Genomic DNA, 19,506 nt, shown 5'->3' with positions numbered 1-19,506 from the left:
CCCTGCACTACGGGACGCTGCTGGGCAGCAGAGCTTGTGCCACCATGGCAGCAGCTGCCTGGGGCTCTGGGCTTCTCCATTCCTTGCTGCACACTGCCAATACATTTTCCCTGCCTCTGTGCCAAGGCAATGCTGTGGATCAGTTTTTCTGTGAAATCGCCCACATCCTCAAGCTCTCCTGCTCAAAATCCTATCTCAGAGAAGTTGGGCTTATTGTGATTACTGCCTTTGTTTTACTAGGGTGTTTTGTTTTCATTCTTTTCTCCTACGTGCAGATTTTCAGGGCCGTGCTGAGGATGCCCTCTGAGCAGGGACGGAACAAAGCCTTCTCCACGTGCCTTCCTCACCTGGCTGTGGTCTCCCTGTTTCTCAGCACTGTCATGTTTGCCCACCTGAAGCCCTTCTCTATTTCCCTCCCATCCCTTGACCTGGTGGTGGCACTTCTGTATTCAGTTGTTCCTCCAACACTGAATCCTATTATCTACAGCATGAGGAACCAGGACATCAAGCATGCCCTCAGCAAAATGTTTCAATATGCACTACTCCAGCTTCAATAAAGTAAGCATTGTCCTCACGTGATTCCCAGTCATTGTTCTTCCTATTTTATATGTGTTTGATCTTTTGTTTTTGTTTGTGTGATACTCTAATCTGCAAAAAAAATGTTGCATTTTTTCCACTTCTTCTTTGCGTCTATTTTCTGTTTTTTCACGCCAAGAGCTCATGCAAAGATGGAACCAGGTTCCCTGAATAGGTGAAAAGACACTAAAAAAGCTTTCCAAATTACTTTTCCTTTGCTCTTCTCTCTTTCTGCCTTGCCTGGATCTGGATCTGGGGGAGGTACAGCCACAAACAGCAGCACAACATGCTCTTTTCATTCCTGCTCTCTTTACACTGCTCTCAAGTCCTTGCATTTGTGCAGACCTGAAGGTCTTGTGTGTCTCACCACAGCCCTGTTGTCTCTACAGCAGCACTCCGGGGCTGCAGTCAGTAGGCGGCAATATGAAGCGCTGTGTCAGAGCTGGTCTCCTTGCTGCAGCTTCCATAACAAGAGGGGCTCTTCAGAGCAGGACCAGAGAACTGGAGGCCTCTTCCAAAGGAATCGTGCAAGGAATATACCTCAGGAGCTGCTGCCTGAGAAGACCTCAAGATCTTTCGGTGTTCTTCACTGAGTGACGGGGACAGTTTCAGAGTCCCAAGGTGATCTGTTATGGACTCAGGGCGGTGCTGTGGTTTAACATGGAAGGTGGCTCAGCACCACACGGTTGTTTGCTCACTGCTGTTGTCTCAACTCTAGGAGCCCCACATTGGGCACCAAAATGACTGTGGTGGTTTAACCCGCTGGGTGGCTCAGCACCACACTGTGCTTTGTGCACTGTCCCCTTTCCCAGTGGGATGGGGAAGACAATTTGGCTGTACAACTCGTGGGCTGCAATAAGGGAGATCTCTGCTAAGAGAGATCAAAGGAGAGGGAAATACTTATGACCTATACTTATATATGTCTCACTGGTGCGTCAGAGGGAAGGGTTCCAGGGCAATATCCGCACAGAAGTGGTGGACCCCCTGCCCTGTCACAGTCGGACAGAGCTGACAGAGGGGGGTTGGAAGAGTATCCCAGCTCAGCATCACAGACACATCCCCTGCCTGCCAACCCCAATAACCCTGGTCCCACTAAGCAACAGGTTTGAGATGCTGGAAATTGAAGGGGACATGAGTGGGGAGTCTGCCTAGCAGGGAGCCTAGGCTGAGGCAGTCACCCCCATGCCTTGAAACTGCCTCTGTCAGGAAAGGCAGGAGGGGAATTGTGGTGGCTGATTCCCTTCTCTGGGGCATGGAGGGCTCCATTTGCAGGTCTGACCCGACCTGTAGGGAGGTGTGCTGCCTCCCTGGGGCCCACATCAGGGACATCGCCAGAAAAGTCCCGGGTCTGGTTTGCTCCTCTGATTACTGCCCATTACTGACAGTTCATGTAGGCAGTGATGAAATTGCTCAGGGAAGCCTGCGAGCTATCAAAAAGGACGTCAGGGGTTTAGGGCGAATGGTTGAAGGAGTGGGTGCACAAGAGTTATTCTCCTCTCTCATTCTTCTGTGGTGGTGAGGGATATGGAGTGGTCCAGGAAATTGCAGGCTTTGAATAAGAGGCTGGAAGGTTGGTGCCGCCACAGGAACTTTGGGTTCTTTGTCCATGAGGCGGTTAGCTTGGCACCTGGCCTGATGACTGCTGATGGGTCTCACCCCTCTCTGAAGGGAAAGCGGATCCTAGCCCAGGAGCTGGCAGGGGTCATTGAGGGAGCTTAAAACTGGTTGTGATGGGGAATGGGAATAAAAAGATTCTCACACTTTACTACTGTGTTTACTCACAATTTACTCTGCATTTTACTCACACTTTACTCTGGGTTTAACTCACACTTTACTCAAGCTTTATTCTTAATTTTCTCCATGTGAACTCACACTGTGCAATGAAGGTACTCAGAGTCTAGTCCGGGTGTACTCACACCTTTTATTTGGGTTTTACTCACACTTATTTCAGGTTACCTACACTTTACTCTGGGTTTACTGACACTTTACTCCTACTTCACTCTGACTTTTCTCCGGGTTTTACTCACACACAACTCTGGGCATATTCACATTCTAGTCCAGTTGTAGTCACACTCTACTCTGGGTTTTACTCACACTTTACTGAAGGTTTACTTAAACATCACACCAGGTTTACTAACACTTTACTTTATGTTTACTCATGCTTTACTCCAGGTTTACTCATGCTTTACTCCAGGTTTACTAATACTTGGTGGAGTGTTTACTCACACTTTACTCAGGATGTACTCACAACACACTCCAAGTTTACTCACATTTTCCTCTGGATCACTCATACTTTACTCTGTCTTTTACTCACCCAGGATATTCATACGGGTCAGAGCAATCCCATGCACAAATGCAAGCAGACTCGAGAAGGACAGTGCCCTCCATCACTCTGATGGCCACCTCTCTGTTGATGCAGCCCAGGGTACAGTTGGCCTCTCAGGCTGCAAGCACTCCTGTTAACGTTTCCATCTCCCAGGACCTCTAAGTCCTTCCCCACAGGACTGCTCACAAGCAGGAGTTCCCGCAGTCTGTATTCATACCTGCGATTGTTCCAACACAAGTGCAAAACCTTGCACTTGATCTTGTTGAACCTCATGGTGTTTCATTGGGCCCACTTTTCAAGCCTGTCCAGGTCCCTCTGGATGGCACTCCTTCATTCTGTTGTTCCAACTGCACCACACAGCTTGGTGACACAAGCAAACTTGCTGAGGGTGCACTCTATCTCATCATCCATGCCACTGATAGGCGTTAAAGAGCTCTGGTCCCAAGGCTGACCCCTGGAGACACCACTTGTGATCGGCCTCCACCTGGTGGAGCCCATTTCCCAGACAGCCATTTGGTAAATGTCATTTGGTAACAGTCCTTTGGCTGTGACCTTCCAACCAATTTCTTATCCAAAGAGCAGTCCACCCTTCAAATCCACCTCACACATCTCTCCACAGAGATAAGGATGTGATGTGGGACCATGCCAAAGGCCTTTCAGAAATCCGGGTGGATTTTTGTACCTGTCTGTGTAACTGATGTATTGTCAAAGCGTCCACATCATCATTCTGACCATAAAGAACCACGAAATGTTATGAAGCTTTGGGAAAATACTGATTTCCCATTTACATCCTGAAAATACTGAGCTAAACAAAGCACCGTAAATCCACAGACAATGTATGTGTTACAGTAAAATTCATCTTGTTATTGCACAAACAAGGAAATAATTGTTTATTGGATTGTTTCTTTGCTTACAGCTGGCACCTGGTGGATAAGTGTGTTTCTGTAACATAGCAACCTTCATTTCGGTATCCAGAGAGCTCCTATTGGAATGGTCTGGAGTTCAGCAATGACCAAAGCATTCAGAAGCGAATCAATGCCCGAGCTGCAGTGACACAACAGACTGGGTGTGACAGCAAGAACAGGAATTACTGACTGGTAAAGAGGGATAATTTAGGAAGTTACTAATAAATATTAGGAAAGGAGGTCAGGACGTGAGAGAACAGAGATGAAATACAAACATAGGAAATCACTTAAATTACAGTAAATAGGTGAGGAATAAGAGGGATGTGAAATCCCAACTAACTGTGAGCTGATTTCTGTGTTGGAAATCTATTAAAATATACAAAATATTAGTCAAATGTGTTGTGGGTTAGGTATAGTTCAAACTAACATACTAAGGTGAAAGAGACCTTGAGTTCAATAGCTGTTCCCAAGTGTGATGCGCATCCATTAACACACACAATTTGTTGTCAGTGGGTTTTACACAAGGAAGGGATAAAGTGCTTTTTGCCTCAACCCAGGAATTGGTTAACTGTGTTTTCTCCCCCATCCTGTTGAGGAGGGGCAGTGACAGAGCAGCATAAGGGGCACCTGGGAGCCGGGCAAGGTGAGCACAGTGCTGCTGCTTGCTGAGTTCCAGGGTGCTTCTGGGGTCCCAGCCCTGCAGCACGGTGTTTCTGTCTGCCTTCCCCTCTGCAGGACAGCCCAACCCCATAAACCCATAGGCAGTCCCTGGCAGCTCTGTGCAGGCACTGTGTGGGGCAGCATACGTGCAGTGGTATGGAGGTGTGCCCCCAGCACAGCCCCTGACACCACATGTCCTCCTTCACACAACACCTACTTCCTCCCCTTTATTTCATCTTCCTCTTCATCACAGTGCCACCTGGCTCACCTTTTAGCTCTTTCCCCCCACTTTGGCAAATTTCCATTGCGTGTTTTGCCACAGTGAGCAACTTTCTATCTTGGTGCACTCTAACTCCAAACAGTTTATACCAAGCCCAAGAACAAGTCCTTGCACCTGGTGGAGGCAAAGTGAGAAGCAGTCCGTTGTGATTGCAGTGCTTCTGTGAAAAAGGATCACTGATAAAGACAGGGCTGTTCACACACCAAGAGAAGCTAAACTGGGAAGTTATAGGATGAGCACACACTGAGTCCTTTTGCTAACGCAATATATTGGCTATCAGTGTATGGGATAATATATTAATAGCTTTTGCTAATCCAGCCCATATCAGCTCCACATTGCCTGCTGCCATCTCATTTGCCCGCAGAGACAGAGATGGAACACAGTGGCTGTGGGAGAGTCAGCACTGACCCAGAGTTCATATGGGCTCCAGAAGAAAGAGAGCAGGGTGATGCCTCAGTAGAAGTGGAAGGAATCCAAACACATGTATAGGAACGTGATAACCAATAATGATAATTACACACACAAACATATATGAACAGCAAATAAAAATGTATTTGTTAATGAAAACAAATACTATAAACAGAAAGGAACATAAAATAAGCTCATGATGGAGAAGTCTGTGAATCATTTGCAGAGACAGATGAGAAGTTTATCCCTGCTGAAATGAGCCCATGCTATCATTTTCCCCACTGCATCCTTGAGCTCCTGGTTCCTCATGCTGTAGATGAGGGGGTTCAGTGTTGAAGGCTCCACCGAGTACAGAACTGCCATCGTCAGATCCAGGGTTTGGAAGGAAAGAGAGGGGGGCCTCAGATTGGCAACGGAAGCAGTAATGAGAAACAGGGAGACCACGGCTAGGTGAGGGAGGCACGTGGAGAAGGCTTTGTGGCGTCCCTGCTCAGAGGGCATCCTCAGCACGGCCCTGAAGATCTGCACATAGGAAAAGAGAATGAAAGCAAAACACCCAGATGATAAAGAAGCACTAACCCCAAGAAGCCAAATTTCTCTGAGGAACGAATCTGAGCAGGAGAGCTTGAGGATCTGGGGGATTTCACAGAAGAACTGATCCACAGCATTGCCTTGGCACAGAGGCAGTGAGAATGTACTGGCAGTGTGCAGCAGGGAATTAAGGACCCCGGTGCCCCAGGCAGCTGCTGCCATGATGGCACAAGCTCTGCTGCCCACGAGGGCCCCGTAGTGCAGGGGCTTGCAGATGGCAACGTAGCGGTCATAGGACATCACAGTAAGAAGGGAATACTCTGCTGAGATGAAGAAGAGAAAGAAAAAGACCTGTGCAGCACATCCTGCGTAGGAGATGTGCCTGGTGTGCCAGAGGGCATTGGCCATGGCTTTGGGGAGAGTGGTGGAGATGCAGCCCAGGTCGAGGAGGGCGAGGTTGAGGAGGAAGAAGTACATGGGGGTGTGCAGGCGGTGGTCGCAGGCTACGGCTGTGCTGATGAGGCCGTTGCCCAGGAGGGCAGCCAGGTAGATGCCCAGCAAGAGCCAGAAGTGCAGGAGCTGCAGCTGCCGCGTGTCTGCCAACGCCAGGAGGAGGAACTCGCTGATGGAGCTGCTGTTGGGCATCTGCACTTCCTGGGCATGGAGTCCTGTTCAGAGTGCAGAAGATAATGACAAGTCAAGACCATTCTCAGAGAAACGCGTCCCGTCATGCTATAAAAATTTTTCCTTCACTTTGGAAACGTTCATTTAACTCCACATCTTCAGTTTATTTTCATGAGCTTCACCTTCCCTTAAGAGTTGAAGCTTTAAGAGCTCTTACCTTCCTTTCATTTCCTAATCATATCCCAGCCTTCTGGATATATTCCTCTTAGGAGCTGTTTCATGTCTCGTATCTTTACCCAGTCTGCACTCAGAGCCCTCACCCCTATCTCTGTGTACTTAGATTTGTCTTTCAGAAATCTGCCTGTTTTTAGGATAAGTGCATTATAAATGTCTGCAGCGAATGCCGATAATTTCCACTGCTTCTACCCTTCGAGAAATGGGAGGATGAAAACACATTCTGTGTGACTGTTCACAATCAAATAAATGAGAAAAGAACAACTCAGGAGTCTCAGAGCTGTGATCAAACTTGACAGCCCCTTTCAGATTTCTGCCTCCAACTCTTTCCCCTTCCCTAAAAACAGCAAAAGGGAAATCCCTACTTTCCTCTTGCAAAGTGCATTTAGACACATTGTGGGGTGCAGTGTAGCTGTGAGCCCCCTGCCCCAGGCAGCAGCTGTGGCAGCAGAAGGCCCCTGCCCTGCCGTGCTGGGGGGCTCCTTCCCCCCACACGTCTCCCCGCAGTGCCCTGGGCAGCTCCCCGGGCAGGCTGAGTGCTGAGCCTGGCAGGCGGCAGAGTCCCTGCCCCGGCACACAGCCCCTGGGGCACAGCAGGGACCCTGCTCTGCACCACAGCCCTGGGCACCCGACTGCACCCCCGGCTGCACAGCCTGCAGCTGTCCTGGGACACACAGCCCTTAGGGCTGTGCTCTGACACTGCAGCACCAAAGCACTTAGTTGGAGCAGGTCTTTTTCCCTCATAAAAAAACACAGATTGTCTGCATCCTGATCTGCTCTGGGTTGTCTCAAATTTAGTGATCCCTCCAGGGAAAGAGGCTGCATTGCCCACAGCCAAAGACTTACCTTGTCCAAAGCTGTGAGCAATAATTCTCCAGTGAGCTCACAGCCTGCTCACGCTCATTTCCCTTCTATGCTCATGTCACCTGCAGATCATACCCCCAGCCCTGCTGTGCTGTGAAGAAGAGCCCACTTGTAGGAGCTCCCTCTGTCCCAGGAGTCCAGCCCAGATCAGCAGCAGAGGATGTCACTTTTATCCTCCCCACTCATCTCCCCTGAGATGTCCCTGGGTTTCTATGACAAAGAGCTCCTGAAAAACAACAGCATCATAACTGTACTTTGAAATCTGCTTCATTAACCACCAAATGTCCAGTGGATAGTGAAAAATTACAGTCATACAGTTATGCTTACCAGAGAATGTTTGCTGTAACTGAAAGAGCACACAGACAAGGACATGGAGGGGTGGGCTTCCCCTTTGCAGGGCAGTGATCCAGCTGAGGCAGTGCAGGCATCTCATGCCCAGATGGAAACCCTGAGGCTGAAATGGGATTCAGCTCCCCACGGACCCACAGGAGCTGTGATTCCTCTGGTTCAGTTCAGGTGTGCACTGTGAGTTGCCTGCATGTGAGCTCTTGCTCTGAGTCCTTGGTCCTTCAGCAGGGAGTCAGTTGCTCACACACAGACCCTGGGTGATGACCAAGGTGCCATCGGTGCACCTGGATGTGTGCTGGTGCTTGTAAAGTGTGTGGGAAATCCCTGAGATAGACACCTCCTTCCTCAGCATCAGGTGAGGGCCAGAGAGGGGATAGAGGTATTCTTGGCCATCCTAAATGACAACAGTGCCCTGCATTTGGGCTGCTCAAGTGTGCATTTTCCACTTGTCTCCATAGAGTATGCAGAGTTATGCAGGTGACTAAGTGGATGAGCTCATGAAAGCAGTGCCAAATCTTTTCTTCAACAGCTGCATATTCTGGACCTCAAGGCACTACAAAGCTAACACACGTTTATTCAACTGATGAAACCTCAGTTTTAGTGGGATCTTACATGAATGGCATCAGAAGCAGCCGAGTGTCATGCCAGTTCCCTGGGCTGTCCAGCACACTCACATGCAGCTGTAAATGCAGCACAGGGCCTTCAGGAAAGCCATGCCCTAGGAGTGTCCGTGCTGCTTGGACAAGCCTGAGCCCCACAATGGATCTAATGTCTATTTACCATCTTCTGAATACAAATATCATAAATGAGCTATCCAGCCAGGCTAAATCCAATGGTGCTTCCCCATTAGGGTGGTTTCTTATTTGTTTTTACACTAATGAGAAAACCAAAACATGCTGAACTAGAAATTTTTGTATGGTAGCAGGCCTGAGCACTTGTTTGGAGCACAGGGACATGGTTAAATGGCTACCAGAACTGGACTGAAGCACAAAAGGGATACAGAGTCTCTATGATGAATGGGCGAGGAGACAAGGAAGGGCAACTGCCCTCTGTGAGGGTGCACTGAGCTCTGCCTGGGGATGGCAGAGCAGCCAGGTCAGAGAGAAAGGAAATGGCCAACTGAGGAGCCCAACCGTGTCTGTTCCTGGCTTCCTTATCAGGAAGAGCAAGTGGAAGGTGCCCTCTACAGACAGATGGGAGCCTCATGGTGTCAGGCTCTTGACCGCATTTTGGGCCTTTTTCACTCTAGTGTCTGCTGCAGGGACAGCACAGAAGGACATATGCTATCCTGGAGATCCCTGGAGAGCACTGATGGCAGCTTCCTGACCAAGCCATAGAGGAACCAAAGAGGAGTGGTGTTCTGCTGGATCTCATACTCACCAGGAAAGAAGGGGCTGTGGGGAAAGTGAAGAATCAAAGAGAACCTGGACTGCGGTGGCCATGGGATGGTGGAGCTGAGGAGCCTGAATGGGGGGGCAAAAGACAAGCTCGCACCTTAGGCCTTCAGCAGAGCACACCTTGGCTTGTTCAAGTGTCTGTGGGGTACAGTCCAGCAGGGTAAGGCTCTCAGGTGAACAGGGTCAAATATATGTGGTAACTATCTCAGGATCACTGCTTCTAAGCAGAGTAAGTCCATTCCAAGAAGTGGAAGCCAAGTAAAAATATCAGAAGTCCTGCAGGAATGGTAATGGATTGGCCTGGTCAAACCCAAACACAGAAAGGAAGCAGACAGGGAGTGGAGGCAAGAAGAGATCACCTGGCAGCAAAGCAGGGACTTTGTCCAACATATCTGCTGAGATGAATTTAGGAATGTTGGAGTCAAACTGCAATTCAATGTGCCCAGGCATATGAAAGACAAGAAGGGCTTGTAGAAAGATGTAGGCTACAAAAGGAAGGCTGGGGAGAGTGTGGGCCCAGCGTAGAATGGGGCAGGGAACCTGGTGAGACAGGACATGGAAAAGTCTCTGATACTCCTTTCCTTCCTGACCTCACTGTTTATTAGTTGGACTGGGCTTCTTGGAATCCTAGGTGCCAGAGACAGGAGGGAAACGTTGGTGCAAGGCTGATGTGCCCTTGGTGATAGAGGAGTAGATCAGGGAATGCCTAAACAAACAAGATCCTGAGTTGGAAGAGTGACAGGAATCACAGAATCCTTGAGCAGATTGGGTTGGAAGGACCATAAATACCAGTTCCATCCAGTTCCAACTACCTTGCTGTGGGCAGAGCTGTCAGCCGGTACATCTGGATGCCTGGGGCCCTTGACATCATCAACATCTGCAGGGATGGGGCAGCCACAACTTCTCTGGGCTACCTGTTCCACACCTGTAACGTGCCTCACATCAAGATCTCAGAAATGTAAGGAATGCCTTCCAAACATCAGATGTAATGTCCGTGGCTGTACCTCCCCCACATCCAGATGAGGCAGGAAGGGAGAAGAACAAAGGAAAAGTACTATTTGAAAGCTTTTTAAGTATCTTTTAACTGATTCAGGGAGCCTGGCTCCATGTTTACACGAGCTCTTGGTGTGAGAAAATAGAAAGTGGAAGGGAAAGAAGAAGTGGAATGGACTGCAACATTTGTACAGATTACAGTATCACACTTACACACACACAAAATCAAACATACATAAAGAATACAGAACAATCACTGGGAATCATGTGAGGCAGATGCGCACTTTATTGAAGCTGGAATAGTGCACATTTTGCAACACTTTGCTGAGGGCATGCTTGATCTCCTTGTTCCTCATGCTGTAGATTATAGGGTTCAGCGTTGGAGGGAGAACAGAATACAGAAATGACACCATCAGATCCAGGAATGGGGAGGAGTTTGAGAAGGGCTTCATTTGGGCAAAAGAGCCAGTGCTGAGAAACAGGGAGACCACGGCCAGGTGAGGGAGGCACGTGGAGAAGGCTTTGTGCCGTCCCTGCTCAGAGGGCATCCTCAGCACGGCCCTGAAGATGTGTACGTAGGACACAACAATGAAGACAAAAAACACTAAGGCTAAACAGACACTAAAAAGGAGAAACCCAACTTCCCTGAGGTAGGATTTGAAGGATTTTGAGCAGGAGAGCTTGAGGATGTGGGGGATTTCACAGAAGAACTGATCCACAGCATTGCCTTGGCACAGAGGCAGTGAGAATGTACTGGCAGTGTGCAGCAGGGAATTAAAGAATCCAATGCCCCAGGCAGCTGCTGCCATGGTGGCACAAGCTCTGCTGCCCAGCAGGGTCCCGTAGTGCAGGGGCTTGCAGATGGCAACGTAGCGGTCATAGGAGATCATGGTGAGAAGGGAATATTCTGCTGAGAAGAAGAAGACAAAGAAAAAGACCTGTGCAACACATCCTGCATAGGAGATGGCCCTGGTGCCCCAGAGGGCATTGGCCATGGCCTTGGGGAGAGTGGTGGAGATGCAGCCCAGGTCGAGGAGGGCGAGGTTGAGGAGGAAGAAGTACATGGGGGTGTGCAGGCGGTGGTCGCAGGCTACGGCTGTGCTGATGAGGCCGTTGCCCAGGAGGGCAGCCAGGTAGATGCCCAGCAAGAGCCAGAAGTGCAGGAGCTGCAGCTGCCGCGTGTCTGCCAATGCCAGGAGGAGGAATTCGCTGATGGAGCTGCTGTTGGGCATCTGCAGTTTCTGGGCATGGAGTCCTGTTCAGAGCGCAGAAGATAATGACAAGGCAGTTCTCACAGTCACACCTCCTGCTATACTATAAAAACTTTTCTTTCTTTTAGGACCATGTTCATTTGCTCCATTACCTGAAACTGATTTCATGAAGCTCAGCATTCCATAAGCAGAAGCGGCTTATAAAGCTTTTTCTTTCCTCTATTTTTCTTTTTTTATCCCCACTTCCTGGATATTTTAATCTGTTTCCAAGTCACATATCCTTACGCCAAGTGCACTTAGAGCCCAGCATCCCAACCTCTGTGCCCTTCAATTTCTTTTAGAGAAAGCTGCCTATTTGAAGGATAAGTGCATTATTCATGTCTGCAGAAAACGACAATAATTTCAGCTGGTTCCGTCCTTTGAGAAAGGAGACGCTGAAGGCACATTCTGTGTGACTGTATACAAAAGTAATGATTGATTAAAAATTCAGGAGTCTCAGGGATGTGTTCAAAGTTTACAGGTGCTTTTAGATTTCAGCCTCCAATCCTTTTCCCTTCCCTAAGGATATAAAAGAAAAATCCCTGCCTTGTCTCTCCTCTCGCAAAGTGCTCTTGGAAACACTCTGGAGAGCTGTGTAGCTGTGATCCCCCTGCCCCAGGCAGCAGCTGTGGCAGCAGAAGGCCCCTGCCCTGCCCTGCCCTGCCAGGGGGCTCCTTCCCCCCACATGTCTCCCCGCAGCGCCCTGGGCTGCTCCCCGGGCAGGCTGAGTGCTGAGCCTGGCAGGCGGCAGAGTCCCTGCCCCGGCACACAGCCCCTGGGGCACAGCAGGGACCCTGCTCTGCACCACAGGAATGGGTACCTGCATCTGGACTGGGTCTTTTTCCCTGAAAAAGAAACACAGAATGTTTGCAGCCTGATCTGCAATGTGATGTCCCAAAGTCAGTGATACCTCCAGGAAAATGAGCTGCATTACCTGCAGCAAGAAACTTACCTTCTTAAAAGAGGAGAGCAATGCTCTTCCAGTGAGCTCACAGCCTGCTCACACTGTACACATCCTGTAATCTCTCCGTCCTTTTTGTTATATCCTCATGTCACCTGCACATCATGTCCCTTGCCCTTTTGTGCTGTACAGAGGAGCTGCTCCTGGGCACAGCTCTATAGCGCTGCCTACTTGTAGGAGCTCCCTGTGTCCCAGGAGCCCAGCCCAGATCAGCAGCAGAGGATGTCATTTTCATCCTTCCCACTCATCTCCCCTGAGATGTCCCTGGGTCTCCATGGCCAACAGCTCCTGAAAGACAACAGCATGGTGACTGTACTTTGAAATCTGCTGCATTAACCACCAAGTGTCCAGTGGACAGTGAAAAATTACAGACATAGAGTTATTCCTACCAGAGAATGTTTGCTGTAACCAAAAGGGCACACAGTGAAGGACAGGGAGGGGTGGACTTCCCCTGGGCAGGGCAGTGATCCAGCTGAGGCAGTGCAGGCATCTCATCCCTAGGTGGAAACCCTGGGGCTGAAACGGGATTCAGCTCCCCACGGACCCACAGGAGCTGGGATTCCTCTGGTTCAGTTCTGGTGTGCACAAGGAGTTGCCTGCATGTGAGCTCCTGCTCTGAGTCCTTGGTCCTTCGGTGGGGAGTCAGTTGCTCACACACAGACCCTGGGAGATGACCAAGGTGCCTCAGGCAGCTTCAGCAGATGAAACCTCTGTTTTCTATTGGCTCACATGTAAATGGCGTCAGAAGCAGCCAAGTATCATGCCAGTTCCCTGGGCTGGCCAGCACACTCATGTGCAGCAACAAATGCAACACTTGGCCTTCAGGAAAGCCATGGCCAGTTGCAGGCCTGAGCTCTTGTTTGGACCACAGGGACATGGTTTAATGACTTCCACAACTGGACGGCCGCACAAGGGGAATACAGAGTCTTTACAGAGGATGTGATTTTTTTTCGACCCCACTCACGTCTCCTGAGAATTTCCTGGGTCTCCATGGCCAACAGCTCCTGGAAGACAACAGCATCATGATTGCATTTTGTCTTGGATCTGCAAATGATGTCTAGATTGTTGGAATAGCATGACCCTCTTGCCATGGCTTGCTGCATGCACCACTCCCACTTGGCATCACGTTGTAATGCACAGCTGTTGTAGGCTGTGAGGATGTCCAGTATGAACAGGTAGTTAACCAGAATGCAACATTCAAGTTCAGAAGTTTCATATCCAAGTCAGAGGCACCATTGCCTCACTGGAAGAGTTTTGGCTCTGGAGATGTCATGTTTGATGCTAACTCACATGCACAGGAGGAATTAATGACTCCAAGCATCTCAGCAACAATATGCAGGAAGTGTTCTGAATAGCTATAACCAGAGAGGATGCTGTCTTCTGAACACCAGAACCATGGTGTGGATGCAAGATCGAGCCAGGTTAAACCCAATGATGCTTCTGATTTGGGATGCTTCCTGGAGCGTCTTTACCTAATGTATTCATCCAAAGGAATAAACAAGACGGAGCAGATTACCTTGAGTGTGACCACGTGGCATGTGCAGGACAGCCAGGGGATCAGGCCCAGCCAACATGGATTCATGAATAACGGGTCCTGCTTGACCTCCCTGCTCCTACTATGACCAGGTGACCTGCCTGGTGCACAAGGGAAAAGCTGTGGATGTGATCTACCTAGACTTTGTCAAAGCCTTTGATTCTGTCTCCCACAGCACTCTCCTGGAGAAGCTGGCAGCCCATGGCTTGGACAGGTGTTCTCTTTGCTGGGTAAAGAACTGGCTGGATGGCCAGGCCCAGGGGGGTGGTGGTGAATGGAGTTAGATCCTGCTGGTTGCCAGTCACGAGTGGTGTTCCTCAGGGGTCAGTACTGGGACCTGCCCTGTTTAATATCCTTATTGACCAATGGCTGATGACAGCAGGATGAGCTTTAGCAAGACAAAGTGCTGAGTCCTACACTTTGGTCATGATAAGTCCACGCATTGTTAATGGCTTGGGGCAGTGTGGCTGGCCAGCTGCAAGGAGGAAAAGGAGCTGGGTGTGTTAGCGAAGCACAATTGGTTCCGGATGAAACATGCAAAATTTCATCCAAGCCCAAGAAATCATTTCTTTATTGTAGGCTGCTGATTAGCAGAAGTGGCTGCCCAGAGAGTTACCTTCTCTGTAGGTATTCAAAAGAGTTGTAGTGCCACTCTTGGAAATGCAATTCTGCAGCCCTGTGCACAGGTGGAGGCCTGTGATGAATGGTGTTCCCAGAGGTTCATCTTGGGACTGGTGATCTTCATCATCTTTATGAGTGAAATAGACAGTGGGATGGAGTGTACCCTCAACAAGTCTGATGATGACACCAAGCTGAGGGGTGCAACTGATACAACAGAAGGAACAGATGTCATCCAGAGGGACCCGAAGAAACTTGAAAAGTGGGCGAATGTGAACCTGATGAGATTCAACAAGCCCAAATGCAAGGTGTTGAACATGGGTTGGGGCAATCCCAGATATGTGCACAGGCTGGGAAAAGAACTCACTGAGAGCATCTCTGCGGAGCAGGATTTGGAGGCCCTGATGGACAAAAGGCTGGACATAAGAAAGCAGTGTGCACTTGCAGCCCCAAAGACGAACAGAATCCTGTGCTGCAACCAAGGGGGCTGGCCAGCACGGTGAGGGAGTTGTTTGTCCCACCCTGCTCCGACCCCATCACACCCCATATGGATTACTGCATCGAGGCCTGGGGCTCCCAATACAAGAAGGATGTGGAGCTGTTGGAGTCCATCTAAGAGGAGATCCACCAAGATGATCAGAAGGATGGAGAGCTTCTCCTATGAAGACAGGCTGAGGCAGCTGTGCTTGTTCAGCTTGGAGAAAAGAGGGCTCTGGGGAGACCTCACTGCGGCCTTCCAGTATTTAAAAAGAGCTCATAGGCAGGAAGGAAATCAACTTTCTGCACAGTATGAATATGGTAGGACAAAGGGGAACAGTTTCTACTAAAAGAGGAATCATTTAGATTATATATTAGGAGGAAATTCTTTGCTCAGAGAGTGGTAAAGCACTGGAACAAGTTGCCCAGAGATGCTGGACAACAAGGAGGTGCTCAAGGCCAGGCTGGATTTGGCCCTGGACAACCTGATCTAATGGGTGGCAACCTGACCATGGCAGGGCAGTTAGAAGGGATATGTTAGGTTCCTTCCAACCTACCACATTCTATGACTTAATGATTCTGTGATAAGTGCCACCAAGAATGGAGCTCTAGGTCCAGCAGTTGGTCACTTACAGATCAGCCTGGGACTCTCAGTCTGTGTCCTCCAATGTGTGGAGAACCCCCGGAAACAAAACAGGAGGGAGCAAGTCCTTGGCTGCATGGCTGACACCAGCTTTGGAAGCAACCTCCAGGATTCTGTCCCTGCCCTGAGCAGCTGTGGGGGATGGAGAGGTCGGTTTGACCGCTTTGAATGCTGACTTGATGATAATGAGGCTCTGGGAAAAAGAAAGGAGGGCTGAATAACGGGATGTTTTGCATCTAAGCAAAAGATAAGTTTGCTGCTGTTATGAAGATTTGTTATGAAACTTGCTTGAATTCTAGCCCATGGATTCTTAGTGGAAATGTACTGAATACGTGTTAGACTATAAAAAGCTTGCTTGGGAGAATAAAGGAGAATCTTTCGCACGAGAAACCTGTGTTGTGTGCTAGCCTGCGACAAGCAGCCCCTTGTGTTATGGTGGTGGTAGCAGGGAGACAAACTCTGGCACATGGGTGCACATTGCCTGTTCCTGCCTGCTACCGCACTGCCACTTGGATGCCTCTGGATGCCACTGTAGAGACACAGGACTGTTGTCAATTCATATGAGACCCGAGGCTACCAGGAGTGTAGAGGTACAATGGAAAGCTTGGAAGTGGAAAGAGAGCAGCACTCAAAAGACCACATTTTGCCCCTGCCCATTGCCATGGCCCCAGGAAAGCAGCAGCCCTGACCTGAAGGCAGCGAGGAGCAGAAGCCCACTGAGTAGTGAGGTGCAGCCTGCAAGGAAACTTGGGCTGCTGCTCCATTTGGCAGCTGGGCTCTTGGCCCCTGAATCCCTCCTGCATAAGGGGGTCTCTCTTCCAGCTCTAGACGAGAAGGGAAGAAAAGTGAGCTGAGAGAAATGAATTTCTGCTGTCTTTTTCATTGTGCTTATGCACATGGGAAGCCCAGATCTGTAGGTACAGGAGATGACTTCGTCAAAATACAATAATTAATGAGAAGGTTTACAATAACTCTATTTAAAACAAAATGCAAGTTTTAGGGAATAGCAAACACAACATTTAACAAAATACTGTTTTAATATTTTCTGATATTGCTGGGGATTTCCCATAGTTTCCTCAGGGCATCCCTGAGCTCCTGGTTCCTCATGCTGTAGATGAGAGGATTCACTGTGGGAGGTACCACCGAGTACAGAACTGCCACCACCAGGTCCAGGGAAGGGGAGGAGATGGAGGGGGGCTTCAGGTAGGCAAACATGAGAGTGCTGACAAAGAGGGAGACCACGAATATGTGAGGGAGGCATGTGGAGAAGGCTTTGTGCCGTCCCTGCTCAGAGGGCATTCTCAGCACCGCCCTGAAGATCTGCACATAGGACACAACAATGAAAACAAAACACCCAAAAATTAAAGAAAGGCTAAAATCAATAATACCAGCTTCGCTGAGGTAGTCTGATTCTGAGCAGGAGAGCTTGAGGACCTGGGCCATTTCACAGAAGAACTGATCCACAGCATTGCCTTGGCAGAGTGGGATAGAAAATGTATTGGCAGTGTGCAGCAGGGAATGGAGAAACCCCAGTGGCCCAGGCAGCTGCTGCCATGGTGGCACAAGCTCTGATGTCCATCAAGGTCCCGTAGTGCAGGGGCTTGCAGATGGCAATGTAGCGGTCATAAGACATGATGGTGAGAAGGAGGTCTCTGCAGAAAAAAAGAATAATAAAAAGAAGACCTGTGCAGCACATCCTGCATAGGAGATGGCCCTGGTGTCCCAGAGGGCATTGGCCATGGCTTTGGGGAGAGTGGTGGAGATGCAGCCCAGGTCGAGGAGGGCAAGGTTGAAGAGGAAGAAGTACATGGGGGTGTGCAGGCGGGTGGTCGCAGGCTACGGCTGTGCTGATGAGGCCGTTGCCCAGGAGGGCAGCCAGGTAGATGCCCAGCAAGAGCCAGAAGTGCAGGAGCTGCAGCTGCCGCGTAGTCTGCCAACGCCAGGAGGAGGAACTCGCTGATGGAGCTGCTGTTGGGCATCTGCGGTTCCTGGGCATGGAGTCCTGTTCAGGGTTGCACAACATAATGACAAGGCAGTTCTCACAGTCACACCTCCTGCTATGCCGTAAAACCTTTTCTTTCTTTAAGGACAGTGTTCATTAGCTCCATTCCTTGAATTTAATTTCATGAAGCTCAGCAATCCGTAAGTAGAAGAAGCTTATGGAGCTTTTGCCTTCCTCTCATTTTCTAATCTTATCCCATATTCCTGGATATTTTATGTTTCCACGTCTCTCATGTTTACCCCAACTGCTCTTAGAGCCCACAAACCCAACCTCTGTGCACATGAATTTCTTCTGGAGAAAGCTGTCTGTTCACAGGTTAAGTGCATTATTCCTATCTGCAGAAATTGACAATCATTTCAACTGCTTCTATCTTTCGAGCAAGGAGTGGCTGAAAGCACATTCTCTGTGACTGTATACACAACAAGTGACTGACTGAAGTAAAATTCAGGAGTCTCAGAGGTGTGTTCAAAGTTGACAGCCTCTATTCAGATTTCAGCCTCCCATCCTTTTTCCTTCCCTAAGAATAGCAAAAGGAAAATCCCTGCCTTGTATCTCCTCGTGCAAAGTGCTCTTGGAAACATTCTGGTGTGCAGTGTAGCTGTGATCCCCCTGCCCCAGGCAGCAGCTGTGGCAGCAGAAGGCCCCTGCCCTGCCGGGGGCCTCCTTCCCCCCACATGTCTCCCCGCAGCGCCCTGGGCAGCTCCCCGGGCAGGCTGAGTGCTGAGCCTGGCAGGCGTCAGAGTCCCTGCCCGGCACAAAAGCAGCCCCTGGGGCACAGCAGGGACCCTGCTCTGCACCCAGCCCTGGGCACCCGGCTGCACCCCCGGCTGCACAGCCTGCAGCCGTCCTGGGACACACACAGCTCCTCAGGGCTGTGCTCTGATGCACTGCAGCACGGAAACACTCAGCTGGAGCAGGTCCTCTCCCCACAGCTAGGTGTGTCTTCAGCCTGATGTGCTATGGTTGTCTCAAATTCAGTGATACCCTCCAAGGAAAAGCAGCTGCATGGGCCCGATAGCGAGAGACTTACCTGTCAAGAGCTGTGAGCAATCCCCCTCTCAATGAGCTGCCCTGCCTGCTCCATCCCCATACAGGTCCTGTAAAATCCCTCTCCTTCTTATCCTCTTCTCTCCTCCTCATGACACCTGCAGTTCATGTCCCTCAGCCCTGCTGTGCTGTGCAGAAGACTGCTCCTGGGCACAGCTGTCTCCTCTGCTGCACTGCCTCCATTGTAGGAGCTCCCTGTATCCAGAAGTCTGGCCCAGATCAGCAGCAGAGGATGTCATTTTTATCCTTCCCACTCATCTCCCCTGAGATGGCCCTGAGTCTCCACAGCCAACAGTTCCTGAAAGACAACAGCATTGTGGCTGTACGGAAATCTGCTGCATTAACCACCAAAGGACAGTGACCCATTCCAGACACATGGTAGTTGTACCAGAGAATGTTTTGCTTGTAACAAGAAGGCACACAGAGAAGCACATGGAGGGGTGCCTTCCCCTGTGCAGGGCAGTGATCCAGCTGAGGCAGTGCAGGCATCTCATCCTTGAATGGAAACCCTGGGGCTGAAATGGCATTCAGCTTTCCACAGGCCCACAGAAGCTGGGATTCCCTCGGTTCAGTTTCAGGTGTGCACAAGGAGTTGCCTGCATGTGAGCGCCCTGCTCTGAGTCCTTGGTCCTTCAGCGGGGATTCAGTTGCTCACACACAGACCCTGGGTGATGACCAAGGTGCCTGGGGTATCTTCAACTGATGAAGGCTCAGTTTTCTTGCAAATGGCATCAGATCTGCTGCTGTCATGGCAGTATCCCTGCACTGTTTGAGCACACGTCACATGCATCTGCAAATGCAGCACAGGGCCTTCAGGAAAGCCATGCC

General features: G+C 49.9%; 3 protein-coding genes and 1 pseudogene across 3 annotated transcripts; 1 reads left to right on the top strand and 3 right to left on the bottom strand.

The window, feature by feature from the left end:
* Positions 1–2: 2 nt before the first annotated feature.
* Positions 3–557, top strand: LOC121108025 (olfactory receptor 14J1-like; the record flags this gene model as incomplete). Its single annotated transcript, XM_040654681.1, has 1 exon — positions 3–557. A coding segment is annotated over one exon (555 nt), but the record flags the coding sequence as incomplete, so codon positions are not given.
* A 1,394-nt stretch (positions 558–1,951) lies between these two features.
* Positions 1,952–6,331, bottom strand: LOC107049393 (olfactory receptor 14J1-like). The gene is made up of 2 exons (XM_040654680.1): positions 6,038–6,331; positions 1,952–1,996 (listed from the first exon to the last, which is right to left on the bottom strand). The coding sequence occupies exons 1-2, from the start codon at positions 6,329–6,331 to the stop codon at positions 1,952–1,954; spliced, it is 339 nt and encodes a 112-aa protein (XP_040510614.1).
* Positions 6,332–10,409: 4,078 nt separating this feature from the next.
* Positions 10,410–11,225, bottom strand: LOC112530804 (olfactory receptor 14J1-like; the record flags this gene model as incomplete). The annotated part of the gene is made up of 1 exon (XM_025145322.2): positions 10,410–11,225. A coding segment is annotated over one exon (816 nt), but the record flags the coding sequence as incomplete, so codon positions are not given.
* A 5,439-nt stretch (positions 11,226–16,664) lies between these two features.
* On the bottom strand, positions 16,665–17,262 carry LOC121108024 (annotated as a pseudogene).
* Positions 17,263–19,506: the final 2,244 nt, after the last annotated feature.

This window comes from Gallus gallus, chromosome 33 (assembly GCF_016699485.2).
Source record: "Gallus gallus isolate bGalGal1 chromosome 33, bGalGal1.mat.broiler.GRCg7b, whole genome shotgun sequence".
Lineage (NCBI taxonomy): Eukaryota > Metazoa > Chordata > Aves > Galliformes > Phasianidae > Gallus > Gallus gallus.
This window is presented reverse-complemented; position numbering and strand designations above follow the sequence as displayed.